The 22,823-nt window shown below is 37.2% G+C and overlaps 1 protein-coding gene across 5 annotated transcripts in view; it reads left to right on the top strand.

The window, feature by feature from the left end:
* LOC140160656 (OTU domain-containing protein 4-like) overlaps positions 1-21,439 on the top strand; it is a 50,736-nt gene extending 29,297 nt beyond the window's left edge. The window contains exons 12-24 of one of the 5 annotated variants that reach the window (XM_072183926.1): positions 190-373; positions 4,550-4,675; positions 5,999-6,161; positions 8,081-8,210; positions 8,874-8,945; positions 12,579-12,659; positions 13,243-13,298; positions 13,580-13,865; positions 14,536-14,616; positions 15,242-15,282; positions 16,118-16,322; positions 17,030-17,155; positions 18,126-21,439. In XM_072183926.1, coding sequence (XP_072040027.1) covers positions 190-373; positions 4,550-4,675; positions 5,999-6,161; positions 8,081-8,210; positions 8,874-8,945; positions 12,579-12,659; positions 13,243-13,298; positions 13,580-13,865; positions 14,536-14,616; positions 15,242-15,282; positions 16,118-16,322; positions 17,030-17,155; positions 18,126-19,168 — 2,594 coding nt within the window. In that variant the 3' untranslated portion in view covers positions 19,169-21,439. Of the gene's footprint in view, positions 1-159; positions 374-4,549; positions 4,676-5,998; positions 6,162-8,080; positions 8,211-8,873; positions 8,946-12,578; positions 12,660-13,242; positions 13,299-13,579; positions 13,866-14,535; positions 14,617-15,241; positions 15,283-16,117; positions 16,323-17,029; positions 17,156-18,125 lie in introns of all 5 variants that reach the window. The other 4 variants (XM_072183929.1, XM_072183924.1, XM_072183927.1 and 1 more) reach the window with 4 other exon arrangements.
* Positions 21,440-22,823: the final 1,384 nt, after the last annotated feature.

Genomic DNA, 22,823 nt, shown 5'->3' with positions numbered 1-22,823 from the left:
GTTTTGCTCTCGAAATTTCTTTGTTTTCTATCGATTTTCTGTAATGCTTGTTGCTCCATATCTCTAAATAAGCCCTGGCGACTCTACACTGGGTGTTCTTGAAGTTAAAATAGACTCCATGGGAGTGATATTTCTTTAATTTTATGTATGCATGCGCAGACCATCAATTCCTTCCGATCCCATTCCCAGATGGTTTTCGAGGAGCCAGAAGAGGATCCGGTAGAAGAGGCAGCCCACGGCTACCCATGAATAACGGGATGATCCTACCACAGGGATTCATCCCGCCACACACAGGACCATCTTACGATGCCCAACAACCTTGTATGCATCTACCACAGCCACACAATAGGTATTATGGACCTAAATCATCTGGGTGAGTCATGCAGATTTTTTTTTTTTACAGAAATTGAAATAATTTTCAAGGAAACTGAATTAGTTAAGCATCGTCCTTAAACAGATGCAGTAGGATTGTACTTGTAGGTCACAAAATTTGTACTCATGACTAGAGCTTTAGCCATCCAGGCTGAGGGGTTGATCACAAGTGTACTTTCACTCCTCCGGATCAAAGTTTTTGCAACTGTGGATCATATATACCATATATGTCAAGGAAAGTGATAGATACCCAAGAGGGGGAAGCAAAGCAACCAACTGCGATGATGACAGTTGCTCTCTTAGTTGCATATGATCCACTGTTGAAAACAACTTTGATCCCGAGGAATGAGAGTGCATGCAACCTCCACGGGAAACATGGTGGACCTCATCACTTGTGATCAAGCTATCAGCCTGGATGGCGAAAGCGTAAGTAGTGAGAAGAATTTTTGGATTTCTCACACAAAAATAAGCAAGTGTAAGTGAGCAGCATATTATCAATAACTATATGCTTTTATTGTATAATCTCAATGGGAATTGGAAATACAAGTTGTTTGTTTGATCCATTGCCATCTTATACAGAGATGTCAGTTTTCATCAATGACAACGCCCCCTCATGTTCCACTAGCTGTTGACCTCTGGACCACCGCCATAATTGTCAGAATATGTTCAGAGGACCTAATGGCATCTCTGTGTATAATCCCTATGGCACATACTTGCATGCAATTCTCGCGATTCCAAATACAGCGCGCCACCAACGACGGCAGTGAAAATTGGCATTTCCCGTGTCTGGGGTCGACATCCTTTTTCATCAACCATAGCTGACCATGTTTGTGATTATTACTCTAAAAACACAATGTTTTGTAGTACATTTTGAAATTTTTTGAGACTTTCTGTGTTGAAGTGAAATATTGCAGTTTGATATTCATAGATGTCCTTTTCTAAAACCCGCAAACTTGATGTTGATACTAGGTGTTAACTTTTTGTTATCCCATTTTCTAAAACCGCCCTTTTTTGTTTTTAAACTTTACGATGCTTTTCAGCCTAGCTTCAATGCGAAGTAGCCCTAGGCCTGTCTTTTTTTTTAAATGGAAAACGCATAGGTTTTATTTTGGTTATTAGAATAAATTGTTTTAATTCTTTCTGAATTTATTGTTTGTTCAATACGATAATAATATAACACCAACATCCATACTATAGGTGTTGCGTTTTTGTAATCGGCCTACATTTACTAAAAATGTGGGTTTTTTTGGAACGAAGGAAATGCTTATAGCGGCCCGCTTTCTTGTGGATAGGCCTACAACAAAGAAATTCAAGTAAATTTTAAAAAGATTCTTAATACTCATTACTTATAAACATGCATCACATTGGTTTGCCGTTTTTGTTATTATTGTAATTGTTTGATTTGTCCTTATTTTATGTTTAGCCTAAATTTGTATTTTTAATTATATTACTATCAAACATTACAAAAATTACGATCGCAATAAAAACACTTTGTAGGCATAGCTTACCGCATAAAAATAGCATTTATTTTTTGTTAATATTTCAATTTGAGACTTTAATGCATAAGTTCAACAATACCTCATAGAGTTCTAGCATTATAATAAAGATGAAGAAAGTTTCAAACTGCAAAAGAGTACATGAATTTTAAAAGATCATTATTTTAAGGCATATCAAGAAAATCTGCATGAAAAAACTTTATAACTTTAGAACCAAGTATGCTAGACCTTTGTTGTTTTCAATTTAAAATGAAAGCCTAATTACAGTAACACAATTTTCAAAAATGCCTCCTTTGGCCCCCATGAACCAGATCGTGTCACAATTAAGGTTTAAATTTGACAATTGTCATGCCCGATTTTAATATTAATTCATGTTTCTTTTTCATATTTTATTTTTACTTCCGCTTTCTTGCATGTCTACCATCTTTATTTCATCTTTCCCTTTAATAATTCATAACCCAAGGAAATTTACTCTTAATGTAGGCCTAGGCCTACTCCCAAATAACACACGTTGGTTGGAATGAGTTTCTTTTTAGTCATATTATCGGTCGGCACAACATTGAAAAATCAAACTTTTTCGACTAAATATTCAATTGGACAATTTTAAAACACCTAGGCCTAGGCCTATACATGTTTTTTTTAAAGAAAAAGAAAATGGGAAAGATTAAAATCTTTCCCATTTTCTTTTTCTTTCTCATGAAATTATAAGTCAACACTGTGAAAAGAACTGAACTGTAGTGTAGTCCAACCTTTACGGCATTGTGGACTTTGAAAATGAAAAGCGTGCCTATTCATACAGAAGAATTCGGCCTATTCGATCTCCGCACCAAATTTATTGAGGGGCTGAGTCCCAAGCCCCGGTTCATAAGCCTATGTAATTTTGTTGACAGAATTGCACCACGAGAGTTTATTTTAAAAATTAACAGGTTTATTTGTTTAGTGCAAGTATATATTTTCTCCCGACATTATACATTGGGGCCAAAGTGTTTTATTTATAGGGCTATATAGAAGGAAATGGCTTCTAAATTTACGACCTTTCATGATCATACAGTAGGCCTACATCATGCTACAAAAGCGTTTCAAAACGTCACACGAAAATGCTTATAATATCTATTCAAGTTTGTTAAAAAGGTTATAAATGTAAAACATCTCGATAGGCCTAGGTTAGCAAGAAAAATAATAAAAATAAAAAATAAGACAAGCGTTCAAAACATTTATGAAAACCAAACGCTTTTATCTTAATCATATGTATGGTAATAATTATGGGAAAAGTTATCCAATCAAGAAATAAAAAAGGCACAAATTTGAGTTTTAGATTAAATTACCTGTTTGAAATTGTCTTGCATCAAAAGCATTTGCTATTATCAACTCGAAAATTGACATTTTGACATCGGGTTTATAGGCCTAGATGGTCGATCAGAGACATCAACATTTTTGACATCGAGTTTTAACCGTAGATGGTTGAATAGGAATAGAGTACATTTGAAATTGAAAAACGTTTTAATCGTATTTTAAAAAAAATGCTTTACGCTGTCCATGCTGTTAAAATATGTATTGAATATTTCGTTCTTCTAAATATTGAGAATTAGGCCTACTTAACTTAAAACGAACAAGGTTTAAAAATTGGGTTTTTTTTAAAGGATATATATAAAGTAGGCCTATCCCCAATCATATGTTTCACTGTTTTCTTTTCTTGTAAATGAGAGCCTAAAGTATTTTCCCAAGCGCCTCGGATCGGGCTCGGAAAAGTTTGAAAATAAGGGTTTAATTGATGCCCATTATTTTGTGTGGGAATAGGCCTCACACTCTGAACATTCACAGAGGTAGGCCTAAACCATGACTGTCGAAATTAACTTTAAAAAGGAGGCAGAAATGAAAAAAAAAAAATCGTCGGAGGGTTGAATCAACAGCTGTTCATCATCAACGTAAATAAACAAAAGTGGTTGAGTAATGAGTAATCGATAGCAACACTCGTTTCCGTTTCATTGGGCGATGGTTCATCGTCGACGCGTCATGGATGTCGACTTTTACCCATGATGCTCTCTTGCGAAGTAGATCAGCCAGGCGTGATCGTGGGTGGCGCGCTGTATTTGGAATCGCGTCAATTGGAATTCACATAGTTCGGTGGATTCATTAATTACAATATTGCATGCTGATTGCGTTTTAATTTCACTATATGTATATTGTGATGTGTTTTACTCGATATTATGAGTGGTTATATCAGGGTTCCCATAGTCCTTGAAAGTCCTTTAATTTGAAAAACACACATTGTCAAGGCCTTGAAAGTCCTGGAAATTTGCACAAGTTCCTTGAAAGTCCTTGAAAATTGGAATTTTACCTAAAGTATAATTTTGACCAAATTTGGGGAGTGGAGAGGAGCTGTCACTTTCGTTAATATGTGCCGCATGGAGAGCCGCATCATGATTTTTGTGTTGTGGCAAGTCCTTGAAAATCGTGCTTTTGGACCTGAAAAGTCCTTGAATTTTAAAGGCTTCAAAGTGCAAGAACCCTGTTATGTATGTATGCAGTCATCAGTGATATGTATCATCACATAGACAGCTTCACATATATTGTTCGAGTTCTCTGTAAATCACACTATATTTGAGAAGTAAAATCGAAATGAACGGTTTCCATTATCATATGAAACTAATTGATTTGTTCTGACTGTATCATTGATTCAGTGCTAGAAATCCAAGTCCTCCACCACGCTTTCAGAATCGAGTGCCAGAGTGCGTAGATCAGGTTCAAGTTGGTAGCAGAGGACAGAATATGAATAACAACAGACAAGGATATGCACCACATGATAGGTAAGTCATTTTGTTTGGGGTCAAAAACTGCACTTCTGTAAAAACTCAATAGTAAAATGTAGCATATGTGCTTACTATCAAACGTTTTTGAAAACATGAAATTGTACCATAATCTGGCGCTTTACCAACTGAGCTAATGGGGTTGAGAGACACATTTGCAGGTTTACTTGTTTGTTTACAACTATGTGTATCAATAATTTGCTCAAAACCCTTTACACTTTGTGTTTTAAAAGCGCTTCGATAGTAACGTGTGCTAACTATTGAGGTTTTACTGCATCTGGGGAGAAATTACAATGTTGTCCCATGTGTCAAGATGAAGCCATTTATTTTGCATTGTAAAGATGCTATTGGTTTTGAGGTAAGGGGTAGTATATATACCTTTATTATTAAATTTAATGCTGATGTCAAAGGGACCGCCAACCCTACGACATCCTGTACTAGGTTAGTATATGATACATGCATTACAAAGTTATGTCTGTGATTGCATGTGTTAAAGAAAACCTCATCATTGATGGGACAAGCCGTTGTGTGAGAAACAAGGAGGGAGGAGTGCTTTTTTAATTGTACAAAACATAAATATTTCATGAACCAGTACTTTTACATGGTATAAATAGCTCAAATTATGTTCATCTTACGCATCGTCGGGTGTATTACATAGTGACGGATGTCATAGCTGGGTTGTTTTGCATAGTGACGGATGTCGATCGCAAATTTATCAAGAAATCGACTTCATGAAAATGTTGAATATAGATGAATTGTATTGGGCATAGATTATAAACTTGCCATTAATGTTCAGCAATTCATGTGTCTATTAAAAGTAGACTTCTGAAAGTTATTTTCAAAATGTTCAAAGGTTGTAAAATCGCACTATGTAATAACCATTTTTCGTGAAATCGCAGCATCCGTCACTATGGGTTTTACCATATTGTTCAGATCCATCAGTATGTAATACGCCCGACGATATTTAGAATTACCTTGAGGATAAGTTTGTTATCAATTTACAGTGTAATTGATTGTTTTGTAATTGTTGTTTTGTAACTTGTTGTTTTGCAAAATGATTACACTAAACTGGCACCAATAGGTTTATTTTGGTACTTTAATACACAAATATCATTGTTAAAAATATTAATAATAATTATTATATTGGCTTATTTTTGTGTGACACGAGAATATACCTTTGGTTTGGTCTGTATTTTCATGACTCATGTGGTATATTCTCGTATCATACTCATAGCCATCTTATATTATACAATTGCCCAGATTATGTGATATATGATACCAGTGTAATTGTCATCCGATTCTATATCGACTTGTTCTTAACAGACGTGGTCGGGGTGGCGGTAGATATCCATCCCATCAACATAGGCACCAGGGTCAATTTGACAATGGCATGAGTTATGAGGAACTGGAAGAAAAGAGAGTATTGGAAGAGGTAGCTCTCTTTGAGTTGCAGGAAAGAGATAGCGCTTCATTCCCGGCCTTACCTGTAAGTACAAATTCGGCTATTCCAGTTGAAATTCACATTACCTCTGTGGAAGATTTTGGAAATGCCTTCCACAGGGGGATTAAGTTTTTATGTAATTGGTCATCTGAGTTTAATCATTTTGAAACCCATACTCCCCCTGTATTGTGGCTTTACCTATATCTTTCACAACTGGAGTGAATATTTCAAATAGAAGTTACCCAATTGTCTACTTTATTCAAAACTTATACTCCCTCTGTGGATGACTTTAGCTTAATCTTTTCCACGGGGGGGAGTGTGAATTTTAAATGGAATAGCCCATTGCATGTTATTGTTTTATTGTAAAATGGGGTTGATATTTACGTGGAATTGTTGCATATACTGCATGTTTTGCTATCAGATTTAAACATTTTTTGGGATATAAGGGACAAAATTGCTAGTGTGAAGAATGTGAGATTGTTTAGTAACCCTTGGTCACATGTTTTCTTATAGTTTCTCAACGTTCTAATTCAGCATGCCCAAGTTCTTTTCAGCTCTTCTGTGTCCTAGCTAGAGGTCTCCCGATTATTTGAATCAAATTGCTCATGCAAATACACCATTAACGTAGTTGGCTATCAAGTATTGTTTTGCAGAAATTCCTAGAATACTTGGTTACAAAGTAATGAACTTTCATATCGGAAATGTACTTTTATCATTTTCTGCTCCCTATTTTTGCCTGTAACACAATTTCACACTTGTTGGATTGGATCACACATGTACATCCATATCAAAACAATGTACTTGTCGGCAGCTACATACCCCTTTTGTTAGTGACAGCCAAGCAAATTTGAATCAGTCAAACAGTCTATTGTTGAACGGGACAATAACAGTGTTGCCAGTCTTCAGGAAATTGCCTGATTTCAGGAAATTTTACTTGGATGATCCTGTACAAATATATAGGCAAAGTACATTTTTCAGGAATTTTTTTACCATTTCAGGATTTTTTGACAACACTGACTGGCATCTCTGCAATAAGCTGGTAGTATCACTATAGAATTGTTGTACAGCCCTTATCTTGGTCTGCTTAAGCTCAGCCCTTTGTTGATGTTTGCTTGTCCAACCAGTAACAATGAGAGAACATTCCTATGACTTGTGGATGATTTGAATTGATTGCCACTTGAGATGAGTCTGGCATTTAACCTAGCTATATGGAAAAAGAGACGGATGTAGCAGCCAACAAGTGCACCCCTTTAGGGATGTACACATATGTAAAATCTGTTTGATCACTAATATGTAATCAGGTACCATAGGATGGTATCCTAATTCACATATTGCATTGTTGAACAAATTTTAATTTTAACCCAGAGCAGCCAGCGCACATAAACGTTGAAAAAAAGAACCAGTGCATCTGGCCGGATTCGAACCAGAGACCTTTGTAATTTGCCAGCGCAGTGGTTACATAACTCCGTGGTAACTGGATCACACACATTTTGGAATTTGTACTACATGTCATAGACTTTGTGTTGCGATCATTTGGATTGTGGTGTGGAACTCAAAAGCATGATCCAGTTGACAGAGTGATAATCGGATTACACGTAACATTTCACTGGCGAATACTAGCACAACACTTTAACCACCAACTGAGCCACAGAAACACGCTGGCTTAAGAGAAGATATAAATCTATCTATAGGTATTAGGTTTGAATGATGTGACTACTTTGTGTATTTGTTATAAATATGCAGTTCTGATGGGAATGCGACATAGATTTATATCTTCCACTCTTCGCCAGTGTGTCTCTGTGGCTCAGTTGGTTAGAGCATCATGCTAACATTACGAGGGTCGCCGATTCTTTTTCAACTGTTCTGGATAAAGATTAAAATTTGTTCATCCTATCAACCCAGAGAACTAAGTATAATAATTTTCACATTTCATTGTTATTTTCCTTATCATGTCATCTATCCAGCATGGTCATGATAACAACATGTCAGGTACTAACCCAGCTCATTTCTGGAGTAAACTACGTAAAGGCAACCGTCGAACACCTTCACCTCATCAGCGAATGAATACCCCATCTCCTATCAACCAGACAGACCGTAAATATTTTGATTTTCATTGTGTTTATCAGTTACTCATTGACTAATCATTATACGCTGTTTGGTAAGATCAGCGTAATCACTGATTATTTTTGTGTTTCTGTTACAATACCAGCACTTTATGAGATGTTTATATGTTATGTTCAACGGCCTGGCACAATCCGTTAGTACTCGTAGTGTGGGAGGGCGCTTGCACAGAAGTACAGAGTTTGCATTGGCTGATCAACTCATGTGATGAAATATCAGCATCTCATTGGATAACCTAGTAATGATGTCTTGTGTGACCCTGCAATTTTCTTTTTGTGATAATCAAAACGGGTTCATCACAAGTGCAAAACGATTGTGCAGGAAGTTGTAGGTTCTAGTTTAGATAAAACAAAGTTATGTGCGTATTTTGCAGGAGTTTTGTATTTGACCCTGATACATACTTGCCAACTGTCCCATTTTACCTGGGATTGTGTCGTTTTCTGTATCCCAAAACACTGACAAAGTGGTGGCAAAAGGGGATAAGTCCAATGTGCAAAACTTGTCATTACTATCAGGAGCTTTCAAAAGTCAATTTTAAGCTAATGAAACAGGAAAAGTTTTGTTAATAGTACTTTTTGTTTGGTTTTCCATGCTTTGTTCACCTCACTCATTTTGTTGTATGTTGTTTATGCACAGAAAGTACTAATGCCGATGATGAAGACGAATCACTTAACAATCAGTTTGAGGATGTGTCTATTAATGATCCAGGTATTATGTAGTTTTTGTTTGATTACGAAATGTAGTGATTTGATTTGTCAGGTTATTGCGGACAAAAGAAAAGGGAACCAATTCATTCATTCATCCATTCATGGTTTATTAAAAAGACACAGTCGCAGCTAAAAGCTGAACTGATGTGAAATTATCAATCAATAAAAAACAACACATATTCGACCATGGGGCGAGACCTCCTCCTACAATCAAATCCCAAGGTGAGAAAAGTCGGCAGTCGAAAGTGCGAACAACAGGACCTGGGAAAAATGTGGAAAGGAGATGGTCTCACCCATAGGACAAAATGCAATTCAGTGTTCGAGTGAACAAAGATGACTCTTCAGGAGGCAACTGCTGATTGCAACATATAATAGACAAACATTTGATTTTAGCCTATTTTAATACTGCCCAAATGTCATTAAAAACTATCATCATGTGAAGTAGACCATGTTATTTTAACTGCTGTTGCTTTTTTATTTCCATAACTTGTAATAATTTTGAACTTGATTCACAATTTCATTGTTATGCATTATGTTGTAAAGTAATTTCATATCAAATGCTTCCTAATAAAAAAAAGTGCCGTCTTCAGAATGATTTAATGATGGATGGTTGATTTATATCATTCATCATGATTACATGTACACTGCAAAATTCCTGGCGACAGAGTGACTACATTGCTCTGGAACTCTGAAGTCACTACCGCAGTCACTCCAGAATAACCTACCATATGGTGGCCGACAGAGTCACTACAGGAGAGTGACTACATCGGAAACAAGGCAGTAGGGTACTATGCAGCAGTATCATCACGTAGTGACTACAACTGCTAGCCTCCGATGTGTTACCTGCTCGATGCGCGATCGGCGACTCATGATGTACACCACCGACTAGATTCCGACAGTGGTCCACATCTTGTAGTCACATCAAAGTGACTTCGTAGCCAGGCCCCATGCGCGTCGCCTGCTCGGTGCCCAGTCGGTGAACTTCACGTGGACTTCGCTGCCGAAAGGTCGTTGACCGAACCCTGTTATGAGTTCGAACACTCTGGGGGCGCAGCGTATATCTACCAAATACTGGCGCTGATGATGACAAATACTGGCGTATCATGCTTGTTAACTGCTTGTATACGCTCATGAATGGAATGAGTTGGTTTTATAATTAATTGATTGATGCATGCTGTACAGTGGGTCTGTGGTTCTACTGCCGTCTTTGTTTTTGTTTTGTTTTTATCGTGCTTTTGCATTCTTTATCATTTATATTTCAACTGTGAGACTTCTGTTTCATTTATTTATTGTTCTCTTTTATAATATTTTAATTCTTTTCGTGCTGCCTGTTTAATAATCTCATCAACTGTGTGTGTTTTATTTGCAGTTCTTGTTCTTGGTTTATTTGTTTGTTTCATTTCAAACATTTTTATTTTGTTTATTTGTTTGCTTGTTTTCCCACAAAACTTATATCATTGCTTTGTTTACTTCTTCATTGGTTAGATGACATGCTTTAGGCTGCGTTCACATAGAAGTATACTATTCGGGTATACGGTGCACGTTTTGCAGGTTCACGCGTATAGCTTCAATCGAGCAAGGCAATTTCATAGTACCGGGTCACATAAGGCTACGATCGCATAGAAGTATACTATTCGGGTATACGATGCACGTTTTGCAGGTGCACGCGTATAGCGTAAATCGAGCAAGGTAATTTCATAGTACCGGGTCACATAAGAGCTATTCGAAAAGGCCGATATACCTGCGTTTAGTATAGTATAGTGGGAATCGCGCGTATTCGATTTTAGTGCAGCGTATACCGTCCAAATTTTAAAAACCTAAACCATATGTGGGTAAATTCATTTTTTTAATAGATGCACTATCTAATTCTGCACATTATGACACCTCATTGAATGCAATGTGACCTCAAGAAGTAAAGTTACAAGCATTTGATAAGGCGAAGAAAATGGGTAAACTGACATACTAAGCTGTTAGCTATCTGAAATCGCTCATTCGATCAGGCTGAGTTCACATAGTATACTCCTATATGAACTCAGCCTGATCGAATGAGCGATTTCATATAGCTTAATACCGTATACCGTATACTTCTATGTGAACGCAGCCTAAGGCCTATTTTTTTGCATGATAACGTTATACATGTATAGGCCTATTGAAACTTTTTTAAATATTTAAAACGAATGGTGTTTTTAAATGTTTTAAAAGAGATATTAATTTTCAGCCGAAGTTCGCAAAGTATGCCTATTATAGGCCTAGCATTTTCAATTTATACATTTTGATTTGCCAAAACTTTACTTATTTTGAAGCAAGAATTTTTCTGTTCCATTTAAAATTGATTTATAGGCCTAGCATGCATTTTGTTTTACTTCTTGTTACTTTCCTGAAAGGTCTACTGCAAATTTATACTTATACTGCCGTAAGTTTATGCAAAACTTTGGCTTGTGCTATTTTCTTTTTCCGTTTTTCAAAATGGTGTTTATATAGGCCTATATTAGTTTGATTTGTTTTTCATGTTGATTTTTTTTACGTTATCAAATTATGCCTATAAATCGGCGTCACATCAATATAGGCCTGTTGCAATGTTTGTTTGAAATTGTCTTATTTTTTATCACACAAATATTAATGCTTGTTATGAATTATTATTGTTATAATTATTTATTTATTTTACACATTTAATATTTTAATTCATCAATAGGCCTACATGCTTTGCTTCTTATAATATTCCTATTTTTAACTTCTTTATTTGCAATTTTTCTCAAGTTGTTTTCTTTCGAAGTGTTTCTTTGTTTCTTCCATTCTTCGTTTATTGGTTTCTTTCTGTTTATTTATTTCTTAACTTTTTATTTATTTAGTTATTCAAATAACCACCAATCAACAAAAATGTATTTTATTCATCATATTAGTTTATTGAATTATACTTTGTTTACTGATCATGTTTATTTCTTTTACTAACAAATTTATTTTATTCATCTAATATTTCCCTTATTTTTAAAGTCCAGTTTGCAATTTCCCTCCATAATCCCCTAAAAAAGCAAGAAATAAAGAATATTATTTGAATAAATCAAGAGAATATAAAAAATATGGCAATAAAAGCAAAACCGGCAACCCAAAACGCCGGTGCTGAGCACCCAGGCCCAGTCGCGTAGTCACACCGGTGTGACTCTCCTGCGAAAGTCACCGCGCCATGCAAGTCACTCTGTAGAAACCTAGGAGGCTGGCTACCCGGCTATTTCGGACCGGCGATATGGAAAACCGAGGTGTAGTTTCCGATGGAGTGACATTCTGGTGACATCGGCGTCACACAGATGAGAATCTTGCAGTGTAGGTGTTCAATGGAAACAAAAAAAGGGTCACCATCATAATCAGAGACAAAATTAATGTTTGCGAGACGAAGGAAGGATTGTGTGACGACTTACGTACGGTATTGAACTCAGCTCAGATGGGCCAGTGGTTAAGGCGCAGGTCTTGCAAACCTGATTTCGCGTGTTCAATTCCCTGGTGGGATCACTTTTTATGTTGCTTCCTTAAAATATATATTACAATGACAGCACTGTGTCTAATTTAAAATGGTTTTGTTGTTGTTGGTTTCCATGCTTTGTTCACCTCACTCATTTTGTTATATGTTGTTTATGCACAGAAAGTACTAATGCCGATGACGAAGACGAATCACTTAACAATCAGTTTGAGGATGTATCAATTAATGAACCAAATGATCCAGGTATTATTTTGTTTCTGTTTACTTATGAAATGCCTTGATCTGATCAGTCAGGATATTCCTGGCAAAAGGAAATGAACCCAAAGTAATTCAGTGATGGATTGGATGCACACTTTGAAATACCACCAACTTTTACCAAGTGGTGGTGTTGACTCTATTGTGTTATGTATTGCTGTTTCATTATTTTGTAATTTTCTCAAACATAATTCACCATTTTGTTATTGTTATGCACTGTACAATGGTGTTGTATCAAGTCGTTGAATATATTATATGCATATTACGTATAAATTGCTAAACATGCACAGAAATTCCATGTTGCTACTTTTAGGCCCCATCTTCTGAAATGAAAAAAAAAGCCTGGCAAATGACAATCAGCTTGTTATTGGTCGGAATAACTACAGCATACCTACCACACCCCAACTTAATGTGAACCCTAATCTTAGCCCTAACCCTAAACCCTATTCCCAGCTCTAACCTTAGAACACAGGGTGTGGAAGTTATACCCTTGAAATTAGTCAATTAAAGTTAACAATAGTTTCAGTGCATCAGCATTGTGAAGTGAATTTTTTTTTTTATATTCCGCTAGATTATCTAGGTGCAGAAGGAGGAGACATGAATGCACCAATGATGAATCGTCCAAAGGTTGGTATCAAATGGTGGTGACATTTTGTCATAGTTTATTACTGACTGCCTTTTGTCTGACTGAAAGAACTTTAAAGATTGGAAAAGAGATTAAGAGGTACCAGAAACCATTTTCCCGGGAAAGTGCATCAGATAACCATAACAGTTACACCTGATGTGAAGAACGAAATGTAGGGAGTAAAAATTCACTTAATTTTGTCAAGCAAAATGGAAATATGTATATCAACATTAATTATTGTAATATTTATTGTATCATATATGCAACTCTTCACACCATACAGACACCAGGTGAAGAATACATGGGCCAGGTTGTCAACCATATGGGTTCAGGAGGTAGTGAATTCCTCCCCACTCAAGAGATGCCCCAGCAGCCTATCCCGGTTGCATCATGGGTCAACACCAATGGCAGCCCTGCCTCATCCAGTACTACAGGCAGCATTGGACAGTATCAGTCAAACAGTAGCACACCCTCACCTCCTACGATAGCGGTGTCTGTTGGATACAATACAGGACAGCCAGCCACTGCCTGTCCTCTTGGAGTGCCTTTTTATCCGATGGTTATTCCTGGTAAGATTACATATCTGCATGTATATCTGCAATGCATGATCTTTGTTATAGATTAATTTTTTTTGTGCATATACACAAGTTTGAGCTTTCATGCAGGCTATAATGCATGACTTGGAATCACTTGCTGCCAGTTTGGGTTTGTCAATTTAACACACTCTAGTGTGTTGTTACCTCCACATACTAAAACATCTGTAAGTGCACTAATTGCAGGCCATGCCTACTGTCACAAACACTGAAGCAGTGCTCATTGGATTTCTGTCAGGAAAATTCTTTCAAAACATTTTGTCAAAAATCTAATTGGTTGGACCCTGCAAAACTTATGTGACAAGTGTCCTAATAAACTCCTCTGTATCTGTAATATCTCGGGAGGGTGGAGGTGGTTTGGAAAATAGAGGACTTGGTATAGTCTACAGAGAAATCCATGTGTCTTACAAACGTAATTATCCATGTTTACATCAGGGGTTCTCAATAGGTGGTCCTTGAACAGCTCGAAATGTACTACAGTAAACATAGCAAAACAAAGTGTATTTGACACTCAAACACATTTTTGAAATGATTTTGGCCTTCTGGCCCATGAGCAAATATAATTTAGCACCCCTGGTTTGTATAGGAGAGAGCAGCCGTACTTGCTTGCATACAATTTAAACTTACTTCCGCATGTATATTGCAGTGATGGAATACTTGAGTGGACCAATCAATCTTGCAACACAGCCTTCCAAAGATCCTGGTGGTAATGACCTTCCATATGGAGGTAAGCTTAATCTTGACCTCAGGTGTTGGCACAAATCTCATAGAAGGAAATAAAAGGGTCTGCTGATCAATCCTTAAGCCTAACCCCCAGGGGCTTTTTGGCGACGGGAAGGGAAAGAAGGAAGTAATAAAGAAAGAAAACAAAGAAAGAAGTTGTTTGTTCTGGGTGGGATTCGAACCGAGACCGCTCACATGCCCAAACACTAGGTCGGCGGCACCTTGCCACAGGTCTTGCGCTGGCCTGGCCAGCGAAAGCATGCCTATATATCACTTAAGGCCATTGCGTCATCACATCATGTGGGATGCATGCATGAACAGTGCATATATCAAGTAGTACCTGGTAGTGTTAGGGTTAAAATAACCAAAACACAGGCAATTTAGTAACACATCTTGAAATAACCACAGAAGGCAATTGCTGCGAGTGCTTTAATGGTGTTGTCTCTGTGCCTGGGGTTTCGTCAACACATTCAAATGGATATACAGTGCACAAATTCTAGGTATTCCAGTATCAGATGGATCCACCCGTGGTGAATGTGTGATTTTTGAAATAATGTGTAACAAAACTGATTGTATTTTGCTCCTAAACAATGTTCAACAATTTTGTTCTTTTGTGCTTGCCTTCACAGATATTTCAACCATGCGTTATTTCTTTAATCTTGGTGTAGAAGTAAGTACTGTATCTGTGGTGTGTAGTCATTAGCGCCAATCCGGCTTAAAATGTTGGGGACGACACCCAGCTAAAATTTTTTAAAGTGGCCGAAAAGAACAAACAATGGGTCATTTGGCGAATGGTGGCGGACATGACCCCCTGTACCTTTGGGATTGATGCCCATGTGTAGTGATGGGGTGTGCGTTTGCTTTGGGTTCTTATCGTCCTGTCCAGCAAATTTATTGTGAAAGTAGCCCCAGAAAGATCTATAACTAAATTGTGTTGACCATGTCTCTGCAGCTGTAGCTGGTAAAACAAGTCTTGATTCAATTTGTTGAAAATTAACTATTCAAGGGTTACTTTTGTTTGACGTCTCTTTGACAGCATTATTAGTTAATAGTAATGACATCTTGTAAGGTGTCTTGGTGGGGGTGGAGTACTCATGTATATAAGGTACACAGGGAAGAAACCCTAAACGTGGGTCCCAATTTGAGAAAAATATCCCTAAACATGTGTTCCAATTTGAAAACAAAAATGGTCAAAAATTGTTTTTTAGGTAAAAAAAATCACTAAACATGGGTCCCGATTTGAAAAAGAATTGCCCAGACTGTCAAATCAGCCATTTATTTACGTAACCCCCCCCCTAAATGGTTAGGGGTTTCAGAGTTGAGGTTTCAGTGGCACACCTCTGTCCAAATGTAATACTAGTACCCCCGGTGAAAAATATTTGTCAATGGCAAAAATTACCCAGGAGGACTAAATTGCATAATATGTTCCAAGAGAAATAGCCATCATAATTTAAAAAGTATTTTTGAGCCCAGTGACGGATCAATGTTGGTGTGATTCCTTGCAGTACAATCGCCGAATCTGTATGGTTCAGCAGGCACATTGGCAGCAACAACAGCAACAGATGCAGCTACAGCAGACAGACTCAGGCTATGCATCAGCCGGCCCATACAACCCATCTCCACCACCACCACCACTTGTACAGCAACAGCAAGTACAACCACAGCAGCAACATCAACAGCAGCAGATGCAGCAAGTGCAAGACAGTGAAGGTTTGTTTCATATTTTCATTTGTTCATGGGTTGTGAGCTGATGAGACTTGGATACTTTTCAGAGACCTTTTCTGTTTTCAGATTTTTTTTTGTATCAGGTGAAAGCTCATATTTTACCCTTAAACCTGGTAAAATTTTAGACCTGGAATATGTTCTGCTCGGGTAAAATGAGCTGATTAAAAAGTTGGAAGAGTTAACTGATGGTGTCAGATGAATGTAAAGGTTTGTCTCAGACTTCTACAGAGCTTATGTTATGAAGTGGATGGATGAACAGTTGTGGTGCTGGGGGTGTATGTTCCCCCAAAAAACTTTAAAAACTTGAGCTTTGCCATCTCCTCCCCAATTCAGAACCAAACAAAGCTTCTAACTGGACAAGTTGCTCTATGACAGGGCTTTTACCCATCGGAATCAACTGGCTGTAGGGTTGCTTGGATGGGTGTGGAAGAAACAGTAATTCACTCTACATCTAAATGCCAAATGGGATGGGGGCAGGGTTATAGAGCATGATGAATTCTGTTACTGTATAGATCAAGTTTTGTGCTTATTAAGTCAATATTAATAACTCATTTGCATATTGTTTAGGACTGTTTAAATTATAATGGTTGACTCTTGTTTGAAAAAAGTGACTGGTGGCTTCATGCATGATGCAATTTTGTGAATATATGTCTAGTTTCTCAATTTTTAATCAACCTCTTACATGCATGTAGGTTCACCAATTATGCAGTTGGCAGAAAATACCTCATACAACAGGGAACCAAGCGGACCAAACCAGTGCGATACCAGTGTGTCAGATGATGAACGTGAATCCGAGCAAGCGCAACCCATGACAAGTGGTGAGTTTATTATTAATAACTAGCTTTATGCCCACAGTTTTTGATTTAGGTATGAGGAAATTTTGTACTTTTAGGTGAATTGGTATAAACAATCAAATGATAATCTGTACACCACGCTCTTGCAATAATTAAGGGTGATGATGACCAGGGTGATGACCGCGTAATTCTATTTATTCAGGGTGTCTACGGTTCCCGAATAAATTAGTAAAGTTTTTGTACCGATTAATTTGACTCGCCCTGTTTAGCCGTTTATACACCTGGGTGAAGAGGGATATAATGCTTATCTAAATGCACAACAGGATGGCACCACTGGGCTTTGACCCGCAACCCTCTGCTTATGAGTCAGAGCCTGTACCGCTGTACCACCAATCACCATACCCAAAGAGTGTCCTAACCTGACTGATAAAAGCTTTATTGATGCATATTTATAGCCTATAGATTAAATTGTTAGATTTTGCTTTGTGAGGCTACTCCTGATTCATTCCCCTGCAATTTATACATTTGTTTTGAGTTTTTTTTTATATGTATGTATTACTTTTATACATGTATGTATGCCATTGTCATCATTTGGAAATGAATTTGGAGAAAACCTTCTGTTAATAAAATACTATGCTGAGCCACCAGCCTGGGTGACTCACGCTCCAGTAATTTCAGATGATTGAGCCCAGTAATACATCAAAGAATGTCTTCCAATTCATGAAAACAAAATAGATAATCAGCTTATCGGATTAAAAGCTTAGAGGGAAGGTCTTGCTGCTCAGCGAGTGTTTGTAATTATCAGAAGGTTTTCTCCAAATTCATTCTCTAATGATTGTCAAGAGATTTGGTCATTGCTTACAAAGCCATGAAAAAAAAGCACAATAGCAATACTGCTTTCTATGTTTTTAACCAAAATTTCCACCATGACCTAGTTTGAAATTGTATGTGATTTAATCCTGTAAGTATGTCTTGACTAATTTACCTCTTGTAGGAGCAAGCCTAAAGTCAAGTGGGGTTCCACAGCTAACCAGTCCCACCCCAGAAGAACCCGTCCATAATGTGACCATCAATCAAGCATCAAGCAAGCCATGCACCAGCTCGTCTCATGCCACGCCAATTACCGTCACAGTATCATTAGCATCTGCTTCCGAGCCAGCTAGAGTGTTAAGCAGCAGTAACATTGCCATGATTCCGCAGAGTAACCAAATGACATATCAGCAACTCCCACAGACCCCAGTGCATAGCATACCGCAAGCCCCACAGACTCCTATACATAGCATTCCGGTGCCTATGGGAACTGATATCGATCGTCGTGACAACAGAATTGCCAATGTGACACCGCTTAAATCTAGTATACCCAGAAACATTCCAAGCAAATTGGAAGCTGCTGCAAGCGAAAGAGGGGTAATCGGTAGTATGCATAGTACAACTCCGTCTCCAACCATTTTGTTTTGTTTTCCCGATGGCATGGACATGAACAGCCAACCCCGGCTCTCCATGGAAACCCCGCCCCGGCGAATGTCATCACTCGACATGAGCAACCCAGCTGGAGTGTTCCCAATGTCTCCATTCCCCAGCACTAATAATATTTTCACTTCACCTTCTAACACTACAGGCGCTGTACATCGCCAACACCAGTCGTCATATTATGCAGATTCTATGGCGCCCTCTCTTGGCAATATGAATCAGCACTTGCCACCTTCACATCCACAGGCTTATTACGGCCCTGTACCTACTAATCACCACAATAGTAACATACAAACCGAATCGGCGTTTTCTCACCCTATGGGTCAGTTTCAGCACCAGGCACCTCCACCACTACCACCAGCACCAATATCACAGCCAACTAATTACCAGTACCCACTCCAGCCGAGTCCAGCCCAGTGGGGACCTGCCGGTTACCAATATGGTAGTCCGGTGAAAGCTCCTGCAGGAATCCCTCCTCAGTATGGACAAAGTCCACCTGCTGCAACCTATGTGACTAACACTGCACCTATTGCTTCACCTACCCAATACATGCCAGCAAATCAGTAACTTGGTGTTGCCATGTCAAATATATTGTGTTTATTTGATGGGTTTTTCACATTTTATTGTGTTAATTTTGTACGGTAATGGCCTTTAATTCCAGAAGAGTGTTGCTACCATATGTGATGTGATGTGATCAAAATGAGTCGGATGTCGGGAATATTGATTTTGAGATATAGCCAATAATATTATTCTTCATTTGTATTTTTGGTCTGAGCAACACTAAGATGACCATATCTCTGGAACCGTAACTCTTTAATTGTGATGAGGTTTTCAGCAAAATAAAGCTTTAGAAGTATTAAAAATTGAAAACTGAATTTTGATTTTGATCGATATCAGACTCATCTTGCTTGATTGCATCACATATGAGATGCGTTAATTTTCATTGTTCTATGACGATTACAAAGGTGAGTGTATCAATACAGCATTAAATTATATTGTATCACTTGAATTGAACACTAACATCCACTTAGGCATAAAAAAGTTGATTGATTGGTGTAACTCGGTCAACCCTATTTTTGGAAAGAATAGGCAAGTTTGGAAAAATGTCAAAGGAATCTTGTTTAACTTTAACAAGAAAAAATTAAGTTGTGCGACCCGCAAAAACACTACCGACCCTATTTTTTCTGCCTGTTATGACAATCAAAGAGAATTCAATATGAAATCCACACTCCCCTTTGGAAGACATGGCATTATTAATATCCTGCACAGTGGGTGCAGATTGCAAATGGAGTCACACATTCTGGTAACCCCATTTGAATTTCACACTCCCTAGTTAAGAGATTAAGGTCACATCTTCCAAGAGGGTGTATGGATAGCCCAGTGATGTGATAGACTTATGGAACATGTAATATTTTATATGTGACCAGATCTGGTCCAATCAGATTAAAGTCTGCAATAAGGAAAATGAGATATAGGCAAAAAGTGAGGAGAAAAAAACATAAGAAAATTGACAAATAATAATAATATAATAATAATAATAAAACAGCATTTATATAGCGCATTGTGAATCGCAGATTCCTCAAAGCGCTTTACAGTAAAAACGAATTAATCACAAAATAATGAAGAGGTTCATGACTTTGCCACCAAGTATTCAAGAGACCTAATTCGTAATGGTAACTTAATTTTCAAAATTTATGAATTTGGCCTGAGTGGATCAGATTGGGTCACATAATAGGTGGCATGTTAATATTACTTGCCTCAAAAACCTCACTTCTAGAACTGACTCTTTAATACCGTATGCAGTCCAGTTCATTTGCACATCAAACACACTTCTGGAATGGAGACTTTCTACTATTTGACATGTTAATGTTGTTGATGTTATTATTTACATATTTCATGTTTTTTCTGTGCCATAATTTATTGATATTACTTGTGTTCAATTAATTTGTACACAACATTTTTATGTATAGTGAAAACTGTTCATATGCAAGGTGAGCATGTTTTTTTTAGATACCATGATGGACTTATTTGAAGCTAAATAATTATAAATTTGAATACATACATTATATATTTTATTCGGGGAATTTTCAAAATTAGCTCCACATGTTTGATGCCATATGTTTTTAAAGAGGTCACAGTCAGGTGGTGGCCGCATTGCATTCTCTAAATTCAGTAAATTTTCATCGTCAACCGTGTAATTGAATGGGATTATTTTGAAATTTTAAAACGCTTGAAATATCACAAACAAATAGGCCTATGTTGATAAATAATATAAATACAAGCTAAAACCGTTGGGGTTCGATAATGAACCCCACAAAACTAACCAACTATATTGGAAAATGCCATACGGCCGGGCGGTTTCACAAGTTGCCGGCTCGATCATGTCATCCGCCGCCTGGTCACAGTTGGACCGTGAAAGGGTGAAATTGAATAAAAATATTTGTTGCGTGCTATAGGAAAACTTGTCAGGACTTGGGACGTGTCAGACTTAAACAAAGTTTCTTTCATAACATTTTTTGAAGAAAATAGTTTTCAATCAAACAAATGTTGTGGCCAAGTTAATTGAACACAGAGTATTATTAGGATCATTAAGTGTAGCCAGGTAGTATTTACACGTAGTTCAAAGATATTTTTATGTTAAAACCACAAAACATGTACTTAACATATTTTGAATTTGTATTAAAACCATAAAACATGTACTTATATATTTTGAATTTAACACAAAAAGTTCAGGCTTTTCCTTGAAGCATTTCAAGTGTGTGAACTGAAATGCCTTGAATTAAATATCTTGATTCTATTGATTGTGTTTGTTTCAGCATTTCTGATCAATTTGTATCTTGAATGGGGCGAACTTCGCTATTCCGAAGGTTCGCTATTACGAAGGTTCTCTATTCCGAAAACAGAAAAGGTTCTCTATTCCGAATATGAATATGAAAAAATGGGTTGGCTATTCCGAAAACGAAAGAAGGTTCTTTATTCCGATATAAGCCACCGTATTCTCTACTCCGAAAATTAAAAAATGTTCTCTATTCCGAATATGAAAAAATGGTACTCCATTCCGAAATCTGGGGCCCGTGACCTATGACCTCTGGGGCCAAGATGGGCAACGGATAAATCTACGGGGTAGGGCCCATTAGTGTACCACATATGGGCCCTGGGGCCTTTGTAGTTTTAGCGCTAGCCTTGACAGAATGATGTGTTTGATGACGGAGGAACAGGCCCTAAAAGAAACCAAGTAAAGTTTTTCGGTTAGCCATTATGTTACTGAATTCCACTGCATATAACATATTCGGAACAAAGCACCTTTTTTCATATTCGGAGTAGAGAACACGGTGACTTGTTTCGGAATAAAGAAGTTTTATTCGTTTTCGGAATAGAGAACCCATATTTGAATATTCGGAATATGAATATTCGGAATAGAGAACCTTTCTGTTTTTGGAATAGAGAACCTGTTTGTGTTTTGGGAATTTTTGGAATAGAGAACCTTCGGAATAGAGAACCGTTTTTTGAATAACGAACCTTTAATTACATTGAATAGCGAATGCTAAAATTACACGTTCGGAAAAGCGAACCTTCGGAATAGCGAACCTTCGGAATGGCGGACCTTCGGAATAGCGAGAGGACCCCCTTGAATGCATATTTGAAAATATTTCTTTCCGTAATTATTTATGTTAACTGTTACGAGCTATTATGAGTGTCGGAAGTTTTCGAGTTAACAACTTAATTGTATAAAATAGTAAAAAAGTTATTATATCTTATGTGTGTGGAATGATTTTGAAATTTGTTCATCAATTCTATGAATTTACTTTTTGGAAATGAATTTCAAAAATATAAATATTGTATTTAGTGCCTATATTTAGTAGTTGTTGTTTGAGTTGAGCTCCTATGTGTAAAACTACTAGTATTAAATACTAGCCGTTATATTATGTTATATTTGTGCACATAAAGAAAATGTAATAACAGTGTGTGAATATTGTATACAGATACCAGTAAGGTGTGATTTGTTCATGCCATTTATATTATCTGTTAAAATCCCTTTCCGACTCGAATGAGACGAAAGATGAGTCTTATATATTTATGTATTGAAACTGTTATTGTTGTTTATTTTGCCATCTTTGAAAATTTGCTATTTAAAAAATGTGCATGTTTTGTTAGCATTATATAAACAAGTGTTTAGGAACGACTAGAATATGACATTGTTTTGGTTTACGAGTTTGTTCTT

The sequence above is a fragment of the Amphiura filiformis genome, chromosome 9 (assembly GCF_039555335.1).
Source record: "Amphiura filiformis chromosome 9, Afil_fr2py, whole genome shotgun sequence".
NCBI lineage: Eukaryota > Metazoa > Echinodermata > Ophiuroidea > Amphilepidida > Amphiuridae > Amphiura > Amphiura filiformis.
The sequence above is the reverse complement of the archived record's forward strand: the minus strand, read 5'-3'. Positions and strand labels throughout refer to the sequence as shown.